The following is a 23,549-nucleotide window of genomic DNA, read 5'->3' as shown; positions in this document are numbered from 1 at the left end:
GTTATGATGTCTTCAAGGAAATGTATCTTAAGAGTGAATATTATGACACAGTATATGGTTATTGTATATAAACAATGAAGTACATTAACAGTGAAAGTAGTGAAAGTGTATTAAATATTTATGTCTAGATAATAAAAAAACGAATATCGCGAATGAGCCAAAGTAACGGTATCTTAAGAAAAGAAATTATATTAAGAATGGAACTTGTAATAAATAGTTCAGTAACAGAACTTTGAGAATAAATCACCTTAAATATTAACCTGGTGACAATAGCTTTAGTGAGTATTTTAAGAAAACGTATCTTAACATGAACGTGAAGATAGAGAAGTTAGTAACTGTATCTTAATAAATATTTCCTTAAGAATAAACCTGGTGATGGTATACTGAGTACCTTACAAAAAATAAGTATCTCAATAATGGTACTGATAACAAAAGATTCAGTAACTGTACTTTAATCATAATGTGCCTGTAAATGAACCACATAACTGTCTAATGAATTAATATATTTTATGAATGAAGTAAATTAGATTAGCCTGGTAAAAGTTAAATCAATAACTGTATGGTTGTGTAAAACAACCAGAATAATAGTAAGAGAGGCAGCGGAGAGATGGCACAGCATCTAATGGTAAATTTGTTTGGGAATTTCGCACAAAGCTACTCGAGGGCTATCTGTGCTAGCCGTCCCTAATTTAGCAGTGTAAGACTAGAGGGAAAGCAGCTAGTCATCACCACCTACCGCAAACTCCTGGGCTACTCTTTTACCAACGAGTAGTAGGATTGACCGTAACATTATAACGCCCCCACGGCTGAAAGAGCAAGCATTTTGGTGTGAAATGAATTCGAACTCGTAAATCTCAGATTAGGAGTCGAGTATCTTAACTACCTGGACATGCCGGGTTCGTAGTTTGTGTATTTCAGTGGTGATAAAAATAATCCACATTACGATAGGTGATCAAAACATTATTGGTAAATAAAGAATATTCTCTAAGTACAAAAATAAAGATTTAAATGGAATGCTCCTAATGTAATTGACAGAAAAAATTGATAACAGATACTGTTTCTTGTTTAATACTTAGTTGAGTATGTCTGGCCTTGGTATATGGTTACAACAGATAATGTTTCTTGTTTAATACTTAGTTGAGTATCTCTGACCTTAGTATATGGCTATAACAGATACTGTTTCTTGTTCAATACTTAGTTGAGTATGTCTGGCCTTGGTATATGGTTATAACAGATAATGTTTCTTGTGTAATACTTAGTTGAGTATGTTTGGCCTTGGTATGTGGTTATAACAGATAATGTTTCTTGTTTAATACTTAGTTGAGTATCTATAGACTTGGTAAATGGTTATAACAGATAATGTTTCTTGTGTAATACTTAGTTGAGTATGTCTGGCCTTGGTAAATGGTTATAACAGATAATGTTTCTTGTGTAATACTTAGTTGAGTATGTCTGGCCTTGGTATGTGGTTATAACAGATAATGTTTCTTGTTTAATACTTAGTTGAGTATCTATAGACTTGGTAAATGGTTATAACAGATAATGTTTCTTGTTTAATACTTAGTTGAGTATCTCTGGCCTTGGTATATGGTTATAACAGATAATGTTTCTTGTGTAATACTTAGTTGAGTATGTCTGGCCTTGGTAAATGGTTATAACAGATAATGTTTCTTGTGTAATACTTAGCTGAGTATGTCTGGCCTTGGTAAATGGTTATAACAGATAATGTTTCTTGTGTAATACTTAGTTGAGTATGTCTGGCCTTGGTAAATGGTTATAACAGATAATGTTTCTTGTGTAATACTTAGTTGAGTATGTCTGGCCTTGGTATGTGGTTATAACAGATAATGTTTCTTGTTTAATACTTAGTTGAGTATCTATAGACTTGGTAAATGGTTATAACAGATAATGTTTCTTGTGTAATACTTAGTTGAGTATGTCTGGCCTTGGTAAATGGTTATAACAGATAATGTTTCTTGTGTAATACTTAGCTGAGTATGTCTGGCCTTGGTAAATGGTTATAACAGATAATGTTTCTTGTGTAATACTTAGTTGAGTATGTCTGGCCTTGGTAAATGGTTATAACAGATAATGTTTCTTGTGTAATACTTAGTTGAGTATCTCTGGCCTTGGTATATGGTTATAACAGATAATGTTTCTTGTGTAATACTTAGTTGAGTATGTCTGGCCTTGGTAAATGGTTATAACAGATAATGTTTCTTGTGTAATACTTAGCTGAGTATGTCTGGCCTTGGTAAATGGTTATAACAGATAATGTTTCTTGTGTAATACTTAGTTGAGTATGTCTGGCCTTGGTAAATGGTTATAACAGATAATGTTTCTTGTGTAATACTTAGTTGAGTATGTCTGGCCTTGGTATGTGGTTATAACAGATAATGTTTCTTGTTTAATACTTAGTTGAGTATCTATAGACTTGGTAAATGGTTATAACAGATAATGTTTCTTGTGTAATACTTAGTTGAGTATGTCTGGCCTTGGTATGTGGTTATAACAGATAATGTTTCTTGTTTAATACTTAGTTGAGTATCTATAGACTTGGTAAATGGTTATAACAGATAATGTTTCTTGTGTAATACTTAGTTGAGTATGTCTGGCCTTGGTAAATGGTTATAACAGATAATGTTTCTTGTGTAATACTTAGTTGAGTATGTCTGGCCTTGGTATGTGGTTATAACAGATAATGTTTCTTGTTTAATACTTAGTTGAGTATGTCTGGCCTTGGTAAATGGTTATAACAGATAATGTTTCTTGTGTAATACTTAGTTGAGTATGTCTGGCCTTGGTATGTGGTTATAACAGATAATGTTTCTTGTTTAATACTTAGTTGAGTATCTATAGACTTGGTAAATGGTTATAACAGATACTGTTTCTTGTGTAATACTTAGTTGAGTATCTCTGGCCTTGGTAAATGGCAGACATCATCATGGCAAAAACTGCATAAAGGACTTAATGGAAGTTCACAATGTAACGTGTTAAAGCTTCTTGTAGTTCAAAGATGTCCTTCGATTTCTTATGTTGCACTGTATTGCCCATTACTTTCTAGCAGTTTTTGATGGAGTGGAAGTTGGGGCTATCATCTGGCCAGCATAATTTCTTGAACCTCTCCCTTTGAATATAGTCTTTCACCTAAAATAATTAATTAAAATTCTAAAGTGTCTTTAATACACGAAGAATAAAATGTTCTTTTTATTTCACGTTTGTAGCATAGAGTGCATAAATATTATCAATTTCTTTTTAGCTCTATAGCACTTAATAGAGCCATCCTCAAATGTGCTCTACTCATTTTCACTGAAGTGAGTCATGATTGTTGGCTTTAACTGAGACCTGAGTACCTCGATGTCCTTGTCAGCACTAACAGTGTCTTTCATTTAATTCAGGCGTCCAACACCATGGCCAGAGATTCATACCCATATCACTTAAGCCTGTAGACGCTTCACAGTTGTAATGAAACTTCTCCATTTCAACATCATACAAAGTACTTTCCATCAGGCCATGCATGTTAAACTTTGATTAGCTTGAGAAAAAAAAATCACTTCCATATTGTTTCACCCAAGTCAGCATATTCTTAGTCCAGATGAATTTCAACTTTCCTATCTTGTTGGTGAAGAAGAGTTACTTCCCTGACCTTCTTACTGGTAGACAAAATTGTGTGCGCAGTGATAGTGACTGAAATTTCTCCATGTCAAAGCTTTCTACCGTTTCCTTTCTACTTCTCCACACAGTCAGTCTCTGTATATATTTCTACACCAAGCAGTTCATAATAGGCTGACTTATCTCTTTTAGCAATCCGCTTTTTTCAAAAGTCTCTATTTGTTCAAAGAAACAATGCCTGATTTTATCTGTAGAATTAGCTCGCAACATTAACTATGGTAGCATCACATGTATGATAAAGCAGATAAGCTCCTAAACTGATTCTCCGTAAGAACTTACATTCACAGCCAAAGGCTGATTAATGCAGTGCACAAACAATCTATCAAACTGCAGACGTAATAATTAGACAGTTTCACATCGTACGTGGAACACATTTTTGTTTACCAGAGTTACATCAAAAAAGACAATTATTCATAAAAAGTGCGAAAAAATGAGTGATACAATAAATTTTTACACAATGATCTCAGGTAGTCTCTTTCAGAATTTTTCTGTTGCCTCACATGTTTTGTGTCAGAATTTCCCTTCATTATTCGCACATTACCAGTGGGAGAATAACTTTGCACGGTATGTTCACATACCCTCAGCGAGACTTTCTTTGCACTGTACGCTGAAATTGTCGTAGAGAGAATTAACTTACACAGTATGTTCACTTAGTCTTTGTAAGAATTATTTTAGATGCTATGCTCATGCAGTCCGAATAAGTATTACTTTACAAATTATGTTTACATAACCTTTGTAAGAATTATCTTACATGATTTTCTTATATAGTCTATATAAGTATTATTTTACAAAGCACATTAAATAATCTCTGTAAGAATAATTTTGCATGATATATTTACCTAGTTTATGTAAAAATTACTTTACAAAGTACTTATTGTAGTCTGTGTAGGAATTATTTTACATAGAATGCTCATATAATCTGAGTAAGAGTTATTTTACACACTATGCTTACACAGTATGTGTAAGGATTACTTTATACAATATGCTAAAATAGTCTGTGAAAGAATTATATAACATGGTAAGTTCATACATTTTGTGTCAGAATTACTTTTCACTGTTAGCTCAACAGTATGTTTAATAATTACTTTACATGGTATGCTCACCTGGTGCAGATAAGAATTCACTTACTTGAAAGGGTTACATAATCTTACCAAAAAGTACAAGTGTTTCAGCATTATCTATGTAAAACATATTTTACACCTGAACTAAAACAGTTTGAATGACAATTAACTTCGCACTTAATTTGTCGTAAAATTACTTTACACGATGCCTAATATAGTCTGAGAAAGAATAAGTTTACAGGGTATGCTCACACTTTACATACATTGACATATACTGAGCAACAATTACGTAACACTATATGGTCAGATTGTCTGAGTAAAAATTACCTTACATGGTATTCTCATAGTGACTCTGAATGTATTAATTTTAACAGTATACATACTCACATAATCTGTGTAAGAATTAATTTACATGCTATGCTCGCATAATCTCTATATAATGTCTTTTAAATTATAAGTTCACATAGTTTCGACCACTACCTTACACAATAATATCACATATTATCTGTAAGAAGTAAAATATGCTGTATGCTCGTACAGTCTCTGTAAATTTTACTTTACTCAGTGGCTTCTTTAATCTGTAAGAGAATCTCTTTACACGATATTCTTGATGACGAGAAACCTACTTGAAACAAAAAACTTACAACAAAAGACTACATTCCAGTAAACGACAAATTTATTCAAAAACCAAACACAAAACTAAAGTCCATACTATGTAAAAACTACACTGACAAACACAACGCCAACAGAACTTATAAAATACAATGCAACAACTGCCACGACTTCTATATTGGAGAAACAAGCAGAAAAATGGAAACTAGATTCAAAGAACAACAAAAAAAAACCTTCACACGTTTTTGAACACTGCAAGTCAAATAAACACAACATAACCGTAGAAAACACCCAGGTACTAAGTAGGAAAACAAATGTAAACAAACGCAAAATCAAAGAAGTCCTACTGAAACAAAAATTAAACCAATATAAAGAAACACCTTTATGCCTATATTAATTAAGAACCTGACATCCAACTGCAATGTCTCTATAATTTCGTACCCTTTTATGATGTCGTCCTAAAGACATGTGTCCGGCAACGATCAGTTACAAACTGTCTTTATTAATGGCCTAGGAAGGTCGAAACGTTGTTCTCTGTTTATCAATAAAAATGTTAATACCCATACCAACCGTCCTGAAATACATCTTTATACGATATGTTCATGTAGCTTCTGTACAAGTTACTTTAAACTATAACTAATACAATTTGTGTGAGAATTACTATACACGGTATACACACAAAACCTGTGTAAGTTTTATTTTACACAATATGACCGCGAAGTCTGTTTAAGAATTACTTTATATAGTGTGGATAAATAGATCAAATTACTTTACGCAATATGTTTTCAAATTGTCTATGAAATAATTACGCATATCTTATGTAAGAATTTCTTTTCACAATTTTCTTACATCGTTTTTACAAGAATCTCCTAATCTGTTTAAGTGCTTCACACTGCACCTTACGGAGCTAAATTACTTTGCACAGTTTGGTTATATGGTCTGTGCAAGAATTATTCTACGCGATTTGTTTTGGTAGTGTATGTAGGAAGTTCATAGCGCTACAAGCTCATGTTATCTGCGTAAGAATTAATTTTCAGTATCTGTTCAGAAGGTATGTCTAAGAATAGTATGCTCACACCCACTGTCTGAGAAGTATTCACATGATACTTAACACAATAATTACTTTTTTATAATTACTTTGGTGGTATGCTCACACAATCTGAGTAAAAATTATTTTAAATGGTATAATCTTGTATTCTATGTGAGAATGTCCTTACACGATATGCTTATATAATCTGTGTAAAAACTGTTTTACATGATATCTTCGCAAGGATTACCTAACATGATAAGCTCACATACTCTGTATACAAATTGCTTTTCACTGTTTGCTGATACTGTAAGTGAAATAATTACTTCATACTGTATGCTCACGTAGCCTTTGCAAGTATCACTTTACAAGATATGTTCATATCGTCTGTTTAAGAATGACTTTGCATAGATTTGGTAAAAATTAGCTTACACAGAAGGCTCACACAATCTTACCAGGAGTTAGCTTTCACGGTATTCTCATATAGCCTGTGCAATAAATATTTTACATCGCAGTGTGTGTGAGAATTACTTCACACGGTTACACGTATATTTTTTATTCCCATCGCTAAAATTGAAACTTCACCGAACTCAAGGTAAATCTGCTTAAGTAAAGCCTAAATTAAAGCAATTCTTGTAAGTTCACCGTGATAAAATGTTTAAATATTTTACTGATTGATATAACATACATATTGGCTAATTCAAAACTTTCCTCACAGAAATAAGCAAGTTTAGCTCAAAATAGAGGTTTTTATCTTTCGTAGTAATTTAAAATTAGGCGAAATCATGTTCGTTAGGTAATTAAATAATGACAACTCACAAGGAACATTATCAAATACGTGAATGAAGACAAGAAACATTATCAAATACGTGAATGAAGACAAGGAACATTATCAAATACGTGAATGAAGGCAAGAAACATTATCAAATACGTGAATGAAGGCAAGAAACATTATCAAATACGTGAATGAAAACAAGAAACATTATCAAATACGTGAATGAAGACAAGAAACATTATCAAATACGTGAATGAAGACAAGGAGCATTATCAAATACATGAATGAAGACAAGAAACATTATCAAATACGTGAATGAAGACAAGGAACATTATCAAATACGTGAATGAAGGCAAGAAACATTATCAAATACGTGAATGAAGGCAAGAAACATTATCAAATACGTGAATGAAAACAAGAAACATTATCAAATACGTGAATGAAGACAAGAAACATTATCAAATACGTGAATGAAGGCAAGGAACATTATCAAATACGTGAATGAAGGCAAGGAACATTATGAAATATATGAATGAAGGCTTAACTTCTGGAAATAGTTTGCTCAATAAATGGTTGAAAATTTTAATACTAAAATTTAAAGTATGAGAATCATAAATATTTTACCACATTCTAAGTGTAATAAAATAGTTACTAAAACTAACAAAAAAGAATGACTCATGTAATGTCTTGTAGCAGATATGCATACTTTACAAATTTTGAAGATGTTGAATGCTTTGTCACAATAGTTTGAATAAAAGTTTAATCATCAATATTTTAGCCTCAAATTTTGATCTCGCATCTTTTGGTCGCAGTTTTTTACTCAGCTATGCTAGCCCCCCCCACTGGTATAGTGTTATGTCTACTGATTTACAACGCGAAAATCAGCGGTTCGATTCCCGTCGATGGTCTCAGCAGATAGCCCGATGTGGCTTTGCTATAAGAAAAAAACACACACACGTACAACTATGCTGCTTTTGGTTAGATGTTACCATTTTCTCTTGTACACTATGGAACAATAACAACAAAGGGCATAACTTTAATACTGTGATATAGTTTGAAATAAATAACATCAGGCACTTATTACATTTTGAGATATTTTATTCCATGTTGGTTTTCTCAATACTTCAAAAACTTTCATATCTTTCAGTTGCTTTATTTTTGTCCACATTTTTTTTTCAGTCAAGTTATTTTTAAATAGATATTGTGGTCTTTTTGTAGTTGTTTATGTAGTATATAAAGTGATAATGTAAAATATACTAACTATATGCCAGAAATGAAGGCAATCGCGAAGCAGGAAGAGGTTTTACTGGTTTGAAGTCGAATGCAAAGAAGTACGCCTACTGCCCAAAACTTCCTAATGTGTGGTAGAAATTTGAGTGCAATCACCTCAGCAATTTTTTTCTCCAGATAAGCGCAAAAATAAACAATATTTTAGCGTAATTTTTACTTATTTTTGCTCCTGTCTCCAAGAATATTAGTTGCTACAAACAATTTTGTACCTTTCTAGAAAACCTACCTTCCAGCTACGAAGTAAATGCGAGAGAAATCAGTTTACTGGAAATTTGTTTTATTTTACTAGTACGAAGAAGGAGAAGGTGAAGAAGTTCAGGTTAAGTTTGGCTTGCTGTGAAACGATAAGAGTCAAAGCAATGTCTTTGAAAATTGGTCTGTGAGGTAAGCAGATCTGGCAGGCAGATCTACCACACACACAAAAAGTGAGAGTTTTGATTAATGGGGAGATTATAGTGACAGTTGAAAGACCCAAAGTTTTTAATTACTGTTAATAACACACTAAATGACGTGTGTTTTGTTTTTTATCGCACGACGCCCTAACCTTATATCTTGAATTACATAAATATGTAAAATAGGACATATTTAAAAATAGGTCTTGAAAATTTATATGCAAAAACGGCTCGTTTGGGTTGAGAAAATATTTTACATAGAAGAGCGAACAACGTTTCGACCTTCTTCGGTCATCGTCAGGTTCACAAAGAAAGAGGCAACTGACCGGAAGCTGACCACATGTTTGAAAGGGGTTGTGTAACTGAGTGTCGGCATGTAGAGGGCGGTATTAGATGTTTGAATATATAATTTTATTTATTTTATTATATTAATATAGGTATAAAGGCGTTCCTTTATATTGGTTTATTTTGGGTTTAAGTTGTTGTATAAGTAATGCTTCTTTAATTTTGCGTTTATTTATGTTTGTTTCTTTATTTAGTATATGAGTGTTTTCTATGGTTATGTTGTGTTTATTTGACTTGCAGTGTTCGAAAACGTGTGAAGGTGACTTTTTATGTTCTTTGAATCTGGTTTCCATTTTTCTACTTGCAAATCAAATAAACACAACATAACCATAGAAAACACTCAAATACTAAATAAAGAAACAAACATAAGCAAACGCAAAATTAAAAAGCATTACTTATACAACAACTTAAACCCAAAATAAACCAATATAAAGGGACGCCTTTATACCTATATTAATATAATAAAATAAATAAAATTATATATTCAAACATCTAATACCGCCCTCTACATGCCGACACTCAGTTACACAACCCCTTTCAAACATGTGGTCAGCTTCCGGTCAGTTGCCTCTTTCTTTGTGAACCTGACGATGACCGAAGAAGGTCGAAACGTTGTTCGCTCTTCTATGTAAAATACTTGCTCAACCCAAACGAGCCGTTTTTGCATATAAAGTTCTCAACAAGTGGGTTTCTCGACATCACTGAGGTCTTGGAAATTCACTTAACATCAGAAATATATATAATAAGAACTTTTAGAAAATTATACATATACCTCATCAATGATTGTGGAAGTGTAGTAAGAGTTATCATATTCCCACGAAGTACAAGTGGTCGTTGAATTTTCTTCCTCCATGTGTGAAGTAAAGTTTGTATACATAAGACATGAACTGTAGATGTCACTGCCGTTCTTTGATTGCACACGAGGTATTGCCAAAGCTTTCCATTGGTCAGTAGATATATTAGAATACCTTGTAGGACGCTGGCACCAGTGGTCAACGTTTGGCGCTAAAAACAACATTGCCAACACGTGCCAACAATGTGCCACAAGGGAGATGAAGGTAATAAAGAAAATCCTCCTTTGCCAAGGCCCAAAATATCCTATTACATCTACTAATTCCTTTGTATCATCTTGTCCCTTATAATTTTCATCAGTCTTCATGTTTCTGTAAATATGAACTAACTGTTAGAATAATATCAGAATATGATATTTTATATTTAGTTTATATATTCTAAACTCGATCATCATTAATATTATGAATCGTTAAGGAAACATTATAGAATTTTCTATGAAACAGATAATTTTTGTTCCTGACGTACTTTATTGCGTATTACCTTAAATATTGTTACTAAATTATGTTTGAGAAATGAAATAGGAACATTTTAAACTTTTCACAAAACTAATAACCACCAGAGTCATTATTTTTGGGGAGATCTTCGTACGAATATAAAAGTAATGGTTAATTCATAAATGTAGTGGAAGTTATTAGATAAATATTGTTAAATAATGGTACTTAATATCCTTCAGTTTAGCAATATACAAACTTTACTCAAATATACCTCTTCAATAATTTAATCGTTGTAAAGTTTCGTATTTATAACAATTTATACAATATTTATTTATATTTATACAATATACAGTATTGTATCATAAATATAAATATTTCAGATTTTGCTCGTTATTGACAATTGCTATTGTCCATCAACATTAACTTATCACTGACTCTTGGTTTTTCGCTAAGTATTAGTATAATTAGTTTCAGAATGAAAGTATGTATTTACTTTCAGATATGTAATAGTCAACGATTTAAGGAACTTTTGAACAAATAATAATTAATTATAACTTTTCACAAAGTCTAAAAGAGATTTTTAAAGTACTCGTTTTACACGTTCAAGTGCTTCACTTGTGTTATTTTTTTATCAGAGTATTAAATCATTTAACTGTTAACATAGAATTTAACAATAAATATTTGGTGCTTTGTATTAATATACATATATATATTGGGAATGCTTAACAAAAGCATCAAAATATGATTGTGTGATAAATAATACATTTTTATTTTCATTTTATCCCGGCAAGGCCAAGCGTGTTAAGACGTTTGACTCGTAATCCGAGGGTCACGGGTTCGAATCCCCGTCACACCAAACATGCTCGCCATTTCAGTCGTGGGGGCGTTATAACGTTACGGTCAATCCTACTATTCGTTGGTTAAAGAGTAGCCTAAGAGTTGGCGGTGGGTGGTGATGACTAGCTGCCTTCCCTCTAGTCTTACGCTGCTAAATTAGGGAAGGCTAGTGCAGATAGCCCTCGAGTAGCTATGCGCAAAATTCAAAACAAACAAATGCATTTTCATTTTATGGTTTTTAACTGTGCAAAAAGATACGCAATGGACTATCTGAATTCTGGCTACCACTGTACCGAAATCTAATCTGCTTTCTATCATTGGAAGTACGTAGATGTACCACTGCACCACTTTTAAAGAAGTTATTAAAGTAACTGCTTAACTACAATTGTTAATGTTGAAACAATTGCGCTAAGTATTTGGAACGTTAAGATAAATGGATATCCATGATTCTTCTATGTGATTCAGGTATAGACGTCTCTAATTTTAAATTGTGCAGCAGAAGGTAGTAACCTGTTGTCAGCATCAGTCATATGAAGCAGCTACTCGAATAAATTGTTTGGTTTTGAATTTCGCGCAAAGCTATACGAGGGCTACCTGTGCTAGCTAATGGATAGCTATCACAAATGTAGTTCATTTTTGTAAACTAAACGTGAATCTTGTAATCAGTGATTTTCGACTCTTCATTAGTTTTCTCTCTGATAATTTGTTTTTCATATCTGATATAATTTTGTTCATGTTTATGCCTAATCTTTCTCAAGACTCGTTATTTTTCATGGTCATTTCCCATGTTTTTAGTTCTTTCTACTTTATATTGTTTGTTAATCTATGTTCATATCATGTATTTATGTTATTTTATCTACATCCATTATAATTTCCATCTTAAGCTATTTTTTAAACCTTTCTACAAACTCCTTTGGTGGTAAGTTTCTCGTTTCCAGGTGAGTGTTTTTTCCTGTCGGAAATTATGATAATCATAACATTTTTGAGTAATCTACGTCAGATAAACATGCTTTCGAAAGCTCTCTTGTTATTAGGTTTTTTTAATTTTGTTTAAAATAACTGAAAATACGCTGTTATATTAATATTAATTCAGTTCTGGTTAAGTGTATTATTCAATAATGTGCATTTTAAATGTAAGCTTTTTACCTTGCGTCCCATACAGAGAATATTAAACGTACTATGATGCACCACTACCCCAAAATCACTTGGTAAGTATATTAGACTTATTACACTGCACAACAAAGTTTTTGCTTCTTGAAAACTGTTGGGTATTCCTTACGGAATTTTGGCTGCTGATCACGAAAATCACATCAAAATTTGCCCATCACGTACCGTTTTATCGAAATCTTCAGTTTTGTCAGGACATTACTACAATGGAAAAACGATATCAGGGCAACTGGAATCCTTCAATGCTTGCTGACTACTGTTGGACACTGCAACGTGATGCGCCGGACATTGAATACAAACAAAAATCAGGAGCAAAACACTTTTAATTATGTTGAACTTAATAGTGTGTTAGAAACATAAACGCAATTGAATACGTTATTGCCGGTAAACAATTAACTGTCTATTTCTTAACGTTCCTACGTGATGAAGCAAAACCAAAACTATATTTTTGCATATCCACCAGGTACCTGTCACAGCAAAAATTTTTCAGCAAGCAAAACTTTTTAAAAAATTGCCTTGCAGTGTTATTTGCATGTTATTTTATGCATATTCCTCTCCACCTTTTGGTTGAACCTATATATTTCCAGGTCTTTTATGTTACTTTATCATTTTAAATGTTTTTAAGTATGAATTGCTATATTTATTCCTAAGAAGTATATTTTGTATTTTCAGGTCTGAAGATTACCTTTAAATTGGGCACGTTTTACAAAAACATTTATATGATAGATTCGTCACATCCAATAAAGGTTTGCTTGAATATGACAATATTACATAGTAGCTGTTTAACATTATTTCCTTTAGGTAGAAATAATACTGTCTATCATAATATTTGAATAAACAATTTTATTAAAAAATATTTAACATCAATCAGTCTTTATCAAAATATTCATAGATAGTAATTATTTTATAAGCACAATAAACTTGTATTTTTAACAAAACTGGTCCTAAACAAATCTAGAATTTAATTATTTAAATTAGAATACGCCCTCCCAGTGGCTCAGCGGTATGTCTGCAAACTCACAATGCTCAAAACCGGGTTTCGGTACCCGTGGTGGGCGGAGCACAGATAGCCCATTGCTTAACTCAGAACAACAACAACAACAAATTGGAATATGATTGTGTAATTGTTTTCTTATGATACGTATATCAACTAATACGTAATTATACATACGCTTTTATATTATAAACTATTGGTCTACCACGATATTCTTTTTTATTTATTATATATTTTTAAAAACTCGTAGAAAATACACTGCTGGCCAAAATCTTAAGGCCAATGAACATAAAGAAAAAATATGCATTTTGCACTGTTAGACTTATTTGAGTAGAGCTTCGAAAGATGAAAATAAGAAAACAGAAAATAAAAATAAAAACCTTTTTTAGCATTTAATAGGGAAAATGTAATCACTATGAAATTAGCCTAAATACTAGCTGGTCAAAAGCTTAAGACCATACCAAAAAGAAGTCCTAAACAGGGTAAGAAATGCTCAACAAGAGATTTCAGTAATGAATTGCACGGCCGTCATTGCGAATAACTTCAAACATTCGCTTTGGCATGATCAATATAAGCGTTTGCAGAATGCTGGCTGAAATGTTATCGCAAGTGGTGAAGATGGCTTCACGAAGATCATGCACTGTTTGGAATTGACGTCGATTTCTATCGACATCCCTTGCCATCCACCCCCCAAACATTTTCAATGGGGTTCAATTTGGGCGAACACGCTGGATGGTCCAAAACAATCACGTTATTCGCCATGAAAAATCCTTTGTCCTGCAGGCATTGTGGATTGCAGCGTTGTTCTGCTGAAAGATCCAGTAATTTCCACACAAGCGAGGGCCTTCAGTCAATAAGGATGCTCTCTCCAACATGCCAGTGCAGCCAGCTGCTGTTTGACGTCCCTGTATAACTTGAAGCTCCATTGTTCTATGGAAGGAGAAAGCACCCCAGATCACGATGGAGCCTCCTTCCGCACCACGTAACAGCTCAGTTAAACTTTGTTGAGAAGCACCAAACATACGACGTAGAAAATTGGATGAAGGTTTTGTTCTCTTATGAGAAAAAATTTAACCTGGACGATCCAGATGACTTCCAACGTTACTGGCACGATAAGGATATCCCGCCGGAGACATTTTTACATAACACAGTGGAGGAGGTTCTATCAAGATCTGGGGTGCTTTCTCCTTCCACAGAACAATGGAGCTTCAAGTTATACAGGGGCGTCAAACAGCAGCTGGCTACACTGGCATGTTGGAGAGAGCATCCTTATTGACTGAAGGCCCTCGCTTGTGTGGAAATTACTTTTCTTGAGCTGCATTCTGCGTCCGTAAGGGCCTTAATCTGATTCGACAAATGGCTGGTGTCTTGCTGGACAACCCATCAAATCCTCCTGCTCAACGCGGGCGAAAATTTCTTGGGCCGAACACTTAAAATTCTCGTTCCGTATCCCTCAGGGTCTTTTAAGAAATTTGCAACAGCAGTTTTACTACGCCCAATCTCGCCTGCGATGGCACGTTGAGAGAGAGCTTGGTTTTGCAGCTCGACAATTTTGCCACTTTCAAACTCTGTCAACTTTTTAGTCTTTGCCATGTTTTTACCCAATGTAACACAATAGAAGGCAGTGGGAGATGTTGACAACGCTCATGCTTGAACACATATGACTAAATTTCGTTACGTGTTTACCGATTGAAGCTTCGTTTTAGTATGGCCTTAAACTTTTGACCAGCTAGTATTTAGGCTAATTTCATAGTGTTCACATTTTCCCTATTAAATGCTAATTTTTTTTTCCCCCTTTTCTTATTTTCATCTTTCGAAGTTCTACTCAAACATGCGATTGAGTCTAACAACGCAACATGCATATTTTATCTTTATGTTCATTAACCTAAAGATTTTGGCCAGCAGTGAAAGTGAATGATCCTAGTGGTGTTATCTTTAACTATTCTTCTTGTGGATTTACACTAACGTTTTATAATTGTAATAAGAAAATTTTCATTTTGATTTTTAATCTATATAAAATATTCTTTAACTTAATGAAATAAGTGTCAACGTTTAAAATATTATTTTCTAGAAATATGTTTTCTTCATAAAACTATTATTTTTTATTCAGATTGTATGATCTACACTCAAAGTTATAATTATTTAACAACGATAGGACTAATGCAAGTACTATTAATGTTTATTTCATCTCTTATTTTTTGCTTGGAAAACTTTTGTAGTAAATCTTCAAAAGCAAATAAACTATCCTCAAAGTAAATAATTTAGAGTTGCAGTTGCAAATTTAAATACAAGCTAAGATCTTTTCTGTTTCATTTAAAATATAATCCAAAGATTAAATATCATACGAGGGCTGTTCAAAAAATACGCGGACTGTTTGAATTGCGCGGCTCCAGTTGGTTCCAGGAGAATCCGCTTGGTGTCGCTAGGTTTGCACAGATCAGCTGATTACGACGCCATTTCCCGATTGCAGATATCTTCATTTGTGTATTAGCTACGCGGTTTTAAGTGAAGTGCGATTTTTTTCGTTTGGCGGATTTCAGAATGAATGACCTGAAGGAGCAACGACTTGCTGTGAAATTTTGTGTTAAACTTGGAAAATCTGCGACTGAAACTTTTGCTATGCTTAACACGGCTTACGGTGATGTTGCTATGAATCGTACGGCATGTTTCAAGTGGCATGAACGTTTTAAGGATGGTCGACAGTCCATTGAAGATGATGAGCGTCCTGGACGTCCTTCCACGTCAACTGACGACCCACACATCGACAAAATCAACACCCTGGTGCGGGCAAATCGACGTCTGACTGTCAGGGAGCTTGCTGAAGAGTGTGGGATATCAGTTGGATCTTGTTACGAGATTTTGACCGAAAAATTGAAGATGTACCGCGTTGCTGCGAAATTCAGCCCTCAGAACTCGTGAGTTTTTGGCCAAACACTCGATCACTGTTCTTCCCCACCCCCACCCCCCTACTCAACTGACCTTGCTCCTTGCGACTTTTCTTGTTCCCCAAACTCAAAAGACCCTTGAAAGGAAGAAGATTTGAGACGATTCGCGAGATTAAAACAAATGCGACGAAGGAGCTGGAGGACATCACAAAAGAAGCGTACCAGGACTGTTTCAACAAGTGCAAACACCGTTGGGATAAGTGTGTGCGTTGGGGAGGAGAGTACTTTGAAGGGGTCCCAGACCTGTAACTTCTAAATAAAGTACATTTTGTTTTATGACGTCAGTTCGCGTATTTTTTGAACAGACCTCGTATTATCAGAATATTTAAGAAAAGTGTTATCCATCTGAACTTTCGTTATAAAATTCTATTTTATATGGAATATCCGACACGATTCTTCTCGTATAATGGGTAAAACTACAACAAAAGAGAGAATGTCTCTTTGTGGTTATGATGCTGTTACAAGCTACAATACTTATCAGCATTAATATATTCTCTAAATAATATCAGCTGGCTCTTCACATAACTAACTCATTGTCAAATAAGGGCCAAAACGTTCAGACCATTTAATAAGAGATTAATGACAATCACTAAAAACCGTATAGAGTAATCAGCGAATTTGTCAGGAATTTATTATTACTAGAGTTATTATTATTCATTTTAAATCGTCTTCACATAAGGTATTGAATTACGTGCACCTGTTTTCTGTTAAACACAAAAGCTACTCACCGAGAATGATGAACAAGTTAAAATGGTTATTTAAAGCCAAACAAAATTGTTTGAAATCACAACTTTGATGATTCTCAAAGAAGAAATGTTCGAACCTTTTCTTTGACTGGTTTTATTTTGTTTGTGAAGTTGTTGTTTTGAATTAAACACAAAGCTACACAATAGGCTATCTGTACTCTGCCTACCACGAGTATCGAAACCTGGATTTTAGCATTGTAAGTCCCCAGACATACCGCTGTGCCACTGGAGTAGAGGGTAATGAAAGGAAGAAGACTACAATAGTGACAAGACAAAAATTAAGTACAAAACGTTTTCTAAATGATAGAGTGATTTAATATATGAGTTCTATATGAGGTATGATTTTTTTTTTAAATAAATAATATACATGAAAGTTTTTCTTACCCATTCACGTTACTCAAACGTTCTATTAAACATATGGAGCTTCCGTAGCAAGAACGTTAAGTGGGAGACCTTCAGCAACTTATAAGTTGTTTAGTGAATAAAATATTAGTGTGTAAAACACGTAATATTACATAACTTGTAAAAATAATTTGCATAAAATCTTGAACTACTTCAGCTGAATAGAACTTGAGAAACATGTAATAAAGCTATATACTATGCTACGTACTGCAGTAAACGTTCTTCCGGTAAGTAAATCAAACACACGGTTGTCAACATGGTTTTATTCAGGAAACACCTTTCTGCGACTGATTAACGAACTAGATTATTGCATCGCCAGTATTTCTATTTACTACCGTGACCTGTAATATAAACAAGCTTTCAGTTCATGAAACGATATACGTAAACTAAAACCACATACTTCTATTTTGTAATCTGGCTCTCAACTCTGCACGATACGCCAGATACGTTCGACGCCCTCACTCTTCAGTTTGTTTTGTTTGTTTGTTTTGGAATTTCGCACAAAGCTACTCGAGGGCTATCTGTGCTAGCCGTTCCTAATTTAGCAGTGTAAGACTAGAGGGAAGGCAGCTAGTCATCACCACCCACCGCCAACTCTTGGGCTACTCTTTTACCAACGAATAGTGGGATTGACCGTCACATTATACACCCCCACGGCTGGGAGGGCGAGCATGTTTAGCGCGACGCGGGCGCGAACCCGCGACCCTCGGATCACGAGTCGCACGCCTTACGCGCTCGGCCATGCCAGGCCAAATGCACTCTTCAGTAGCATAGCGGTTTGTCTGCCGACTCACAAGTACTATAGACCGGGTTTCGATACCTGTGATAGTTAGAGAACAGATCGTGTAGCTTGTGCTTAACTTTTAAACACATAAACGTTTCACACACTACTCTTTCTCCAATATTCTTTTTTCTTATAATTCTGGTATATGATCGATCACATCTTAAAAATTTATTGCAATGAAAATAACTTATACTACTTAACAGCTTATTACTGCTAGCTTTGCAATATTTAAATTCATAATAAAATATTTGTGTGCTCAGTTGGTTCGAAAATCTTGTGAGACAGATCAGGTTGACTACTCTCGATTTCTATATTTATTTCTTTTAGTATTGAAATATAATTTGATTTGTTTTACTTCTTTTGTTGATGACAATTTTCCTTACTGTTAATATTCAACTCAAACCTATAATAAATAATATATACATGTTCATGACAGTTAAAAACGGGAAGGTTCGAAAAGGTTAAAAAAATCAAACAAAACCAAAAAATAAACCCGTTAAGAAACGAGATTTTTCAATGAATGAATCTTTGTTCACCAGGGGCAAAGGCAATATTATGCAATGGAGTGAAAAGTGCGGACAGTTTGAAAAACAGGAAGTAAATTTAATTGGTTGCTTCTCTTTTTTTTTCTGTGTGTGTGTGTTACTACAAGTACTAGTAGCATTCTCTCTATCGAGAAAAAGGAGAAAAATACAAAAAAAAATATATATATGAAAATACAAAAAAATAAAAAATGAAGGAAAGAAACACAAGAGAAATAATAAAAGGAAAAAAAAACTTCTTGTTCGTCCATGCATGGATTGAGCCCTGAAATGGGCCTGAGTATGATGTTATACTTTTACTCTGACCCAAAGCTTAAAAAAAAAACAAAAAATCCTAAAGACAGACGCTATAATCGTTTGGGAGGGAGGAAGAGGTCAAATGTACCTGACCCTCCTGGGTATTTAACATCAATACCCAAATACTGACACAGTGAAACTTGGTTGCTTCGTGTATCAAGCGTACGTGACAGATCATTTTACGTGTCATGGAACAAAAAGACCAATTTGAAAGTTTAAGATAAAAATTATGAAAATGTTTAATAACTTACCAGCATAATTTATTCATAATTCATTTGGCACTGACTACGAAACAAACACGAATGTAAAATTGTACAAGATTAAATATGAACTGGTGGCATGTGATAAAATAAATAAGCAATATAGAGAGAAACAAATTGATTGGAAAATATGGAGCAAATATAGTACTTCATATAAAAGTTCTTGTTTCTTTGTCTTTTAAAGTAGAGCCACAATAGGTTATCTGCTGTGTTTCTCGCGAGGGACATAGCCCTGGATTTTGGCATTGTAAGTTGACAGACTTGACAATGTTCCCATTGGGGGACACAAATAGCTTTTCTTTCTATGTTTTATTTGCGATAAAACTAGAAAGACTCTTTGCTGCCACCGGTAATTTTGAATTGTCATCCACAGGCGAACAGCACCCATCACCAACTATTGGGATACTCTTTTAACAACCAGTTGTGGAATAGCAGAATTGACTGACACATTATAACTCCCACACGACTGAAAAGTTGAGCATATTCAGCGCTAAGTTTTGATCCTACATCTCGCAGAATACAAGTCGATCACCCTAATCATAAGGCTATATCATGTCTAATAAATAAATATTACTAAATAAGCAAAACGGATAGATAGAGTTGGCAAACAAAATTTTAAAAATATACATTTAATCATTAACTGACAGAGAATGCATTAACTATGATGTAAGCCATTAATGACAGAATCAAAATTTACGCCGTAAGGGTCAATAGTGTTAATTTAGTTTGAATGTTTTGAATTTCTGCGCTAACTGTTCCTAATTTTGGATTGAAAAATTAAAGGAAAGGCAACTAGTCAACAACGCCCACTTAGGCTACTCTTTATTAACAAATAGTGTGATTGGCTGTAACATTAGAACGCTCTAACGGCTGAAAGGTTTGGTTTGTTTTGAATTTCGCGCAAAGCTACATAAGAACTATCTGCGCTAGCTGTCCCTAATTTAAGACTGGAGGGAAGGCAGATAGTCATCACCACCCAACTCCAACTCTGGGCTGCTCTTTTACCAACGAATAATGGGATTGACCGTAAACATTATAACGCCCCCATGGCTGAATGGGCAAGCATGTTTGGTGTGCCTGGGATTCGAACCCGCGACACTCGGATTACGAGTCGAATGCCTTAACCACCTGGCCGTGCCGGGCCGGCTGAAGGGACGAGCATGTTCGGAAACGGTTTCCAACCTATGATCCTTAGATTGTAAGCCCAATCCCCTAACCACCAGGACATGTCACGTCCAAATAATAGTATTATGAGTAGCAATCTAGAATGAATTTCTTCAGATGCGTCAGATGGTGTGATGTTGACCAGAAGTAAGGAAAATATTTGATTGAGGATTTGTTTGGGAATTTCGCACAAAGCTACTCGAGGCCTATCTGTGCTAGCCGTCCCTAATTTAGCAGTGTAAGTCTAGAGGGAAGGCAGCTAGTCATCACCACCCACCGCCAACTCTTGGGCTACTCTTTACCAACGAATAGTGGGATTGACTGTAACATTATACACCCCCACGGCTGGAAGGGCGAGCATGTTTAGCGCGACGCGGGCGCGAACCCGCGACCCTCGGATTACGAGTCGCACGCCTTACGCGCTAGGCCATGCCGGGCCCGATTGAGGATTAAGAGATCTTGAGAAACAATGTGTTTTGAACAACTTGTCAAAAAGTACAAGCCAAATTGTTTTGCAAAGCTTGGAAAAAATTTGCTTTATATGTTATTACTTCATTGGAATATAGTATAACGATATTACATAAAAGAAATATTGTTGTTATGTGTCAGTAACAGCTCAGAAAATATTAGGTTCACGTATTAAAGAGGTGAGGCTCATAGAACAGATTTCAATTTCGCGCAGAGACGTCTGCGCTAGCCATTCTTAACTTAGTAGTGATAGATTAGAATGAACATGGCTAGCCAACATGACCCACTGCTAGGTTTAAGAAACTACTTCACGAACGAAAAGTTGAATTAACCGTCGTATTAGAATGTCTTCATGGCGAAAATGACGAGGATCTTCAGTGACGGGGATTCGAACCCTTGACCCTTAAATTGAGTCAAACACCCTGAAAACCATCCTATGCCACACGTATGGAATCAGAGAAATCCAATTCAGGAATGCTGTGTAAAGATCGCTGAAAAAGATATTTGTGATTTTTTTCTTTTATTGTTTTATGTTAAGTAAAATTAACCTTTTTCTAAATGATTTTACAATTTATTTTATACTTTGAATAAAATAAGATATAATTACCAAAATCGAATTTATGATTAATAAAGGTACTTTTGAGTTAGGCTTGTGATTCTTACATAATAAGAAGCCTAACTCACAATTTCATTTCTTTATCATAAAGAGATTTATCAAATTATTTTTTAAATAAACTAAATTAGATTTATCATCTGATTTAATATATGCATTTGGTATAATCTGCTGATATAAACTCGTACACTAATTTCTGAGAAAAATTGTTAAATACCACGCCGTTTTACATGGTGTGTATGTCTGTTTTTCTTGTAGCAAAGCCACATCTGGCTATCTGCTGAGCCTACCGAGGGGAATCGAACCCCTGATTTTAGCGTTGTAAATGAGTAGACTTACCGCTGTACTAGCGTGGGGCTTTACAGGGTGGCTTTCCCTCAGTCGTAGGTAATAAATGATTTTCAGCTTAGTATGTGGATTTACAAAAAACCCAATTCTTCTAGGCTGGCCAAATCCTGTAAGGTACTACTATCTGAAACTATTGCAAAATTCTGTGAGGTACTACTATCTGAAACTACTGCAAAATCCTGTGAGGTACTACTATCTGAAACTATTGTCAAATCCTGTGAGGTACTACTATCTGAAACTATTGTGTGTCTTTGTTAGATTTGTGTGTATTGGTTTAAATTTGTTAGTGTCTGATAGGATGTTCTTCACTTTTTGGATGTATTCATTCTTGTTCATTATGACTATAGCGTTTATTTTTCTGCTTTTAGAATTTTTATGTTTTTGTCTTGTTTTAGATTTTTAATGGAATTAATGTCTCTTTTTGTAAGCCCGCCCTCTACATTCCGACACTCAGTTACACAACCCCTTTCAAACATGTGGTCAGCTTCCGGTCAGTTACCTCTTTTTTTGTGAACCTGACGATGACCGAAGAAGGTCGAAACGTTGTTCGCTCTTCTATGTAAAGTGTTTTCTCAGCCCAAACGAGCCGTTTTTGCATATAAAAATCAGTACATCCCAGTTAATCTCGTTTATGGCGCAAGAATCAGTGTGAAACTGGCAAAACTTGTATATAGTTATAATGTCAGTAAATCCTAGTTATTATTACTATGGTGCCAAAACTAGTTGTAACTGATCTACTGTCATATATTTATTTTAATATCTTTGTTTGTTTTACTTCTATATATATTTAGAAATGTGTGATATACATTGTGAAAGTCACGTCTGTTCTCTAAATGTTTAGAAATTCTTGAATGTAAGAATCAACAATGTACTATGTGTATAAGTAAAATATTCTTGTGAACTGAACTTTCGAGAACTTCGCCAAAAATTTATAAATCGGCATGTCAAGAGAAAGTATTATATTATTGTTCTCCTTCAGTTAGTATACTATAAACCACCAAAGTTATAACTGTGATAAACGCTTGTTAATCGAGAAACTATAAATATTTGGCCAGAAAGGTTTATAAATTTCGAACCTTACAAACCGTTTAACTTCACTAAATTACCTTCGGACATTATTATTTATGAGAGGACATTAGATATCTTCGTTAGAGAAAAGTTAGCTTGTAAACGGCGTGAGGCTAGCCATTAAGCGAAGTGTAACAATATCAACTCAAAATTAATTCGCTCATCGTGAACTACCGATGAATTATTAGATTCCAGACGACATAGAAACCTCAGTATTGTTTGTGAGTTTATAAAACTTTTGTATATAAAGTATTATTTGTAATAACAGTTATTATAAATTGTACTGTTATTTGTATGTTAAAACTATTTATGTTAAGAAAAAAATCATGTGTATAGACATTCAATTACCTTCTAAATTCAAATTCGTGGTTATTTGAAATCATAACACATAACGTAATAAATCAGAGGCTCATCCGGGTTAAATTGTAAGCTGTAACATATTGTAAAACTGATA

General features: G+C 34.2%; 1 protein-coding gene across 1 annotated transcript in view; it reads right to left on the bottom strand.

The window, feature by feature from the left end:
- Positions 1–17,896, bottom strand: part of LOC143245466 (organic cation/carnitine transporter 2-like) — a 36,736-nt gene extending 18,840 nt beyond the window's left edge. The window contains exons 1-2 of the mRNA XM_076491827.1: positions 17,534–17,896; positions 9,947–10,337 (exon numbers count right to left, since the gene is read on the bottom strand). Of these exons, the coding sequence (XP_076347942.1) occupies positions 9,947–10,333 (387 nt within the window). The 5' untranslated portion in view covers positions 10,334–10,337; positions 17,534–17,896. The remainder of the gene's footprint in view (positions 1–9,946; positions 10,338–17,533) is intronic.
- Between the last annotated feature and the right edge of the window lie 5,653 nt (positions 17,897–23,549).

This window comes from Tachypleus tridentatus, chromosome 2 (assembly GCF_004210375.1).
Source record: "Tachypleus tridentatus isolate NWPU-2018 chromosome 2, ASM421037v1, whole genome shotgun sequence".
In the NCBI taxonomy this organism is placed as follows: domain Eukaryota; kingdom Metazoa; phylum Arthropoda; class Merostomata; order Xiphosura; family Limulidae; genus Tachypleus; species Tachypleus tridentatus.
This window is presented reverse-complemented; position numbering and strand designations above follow the sequence as displayed.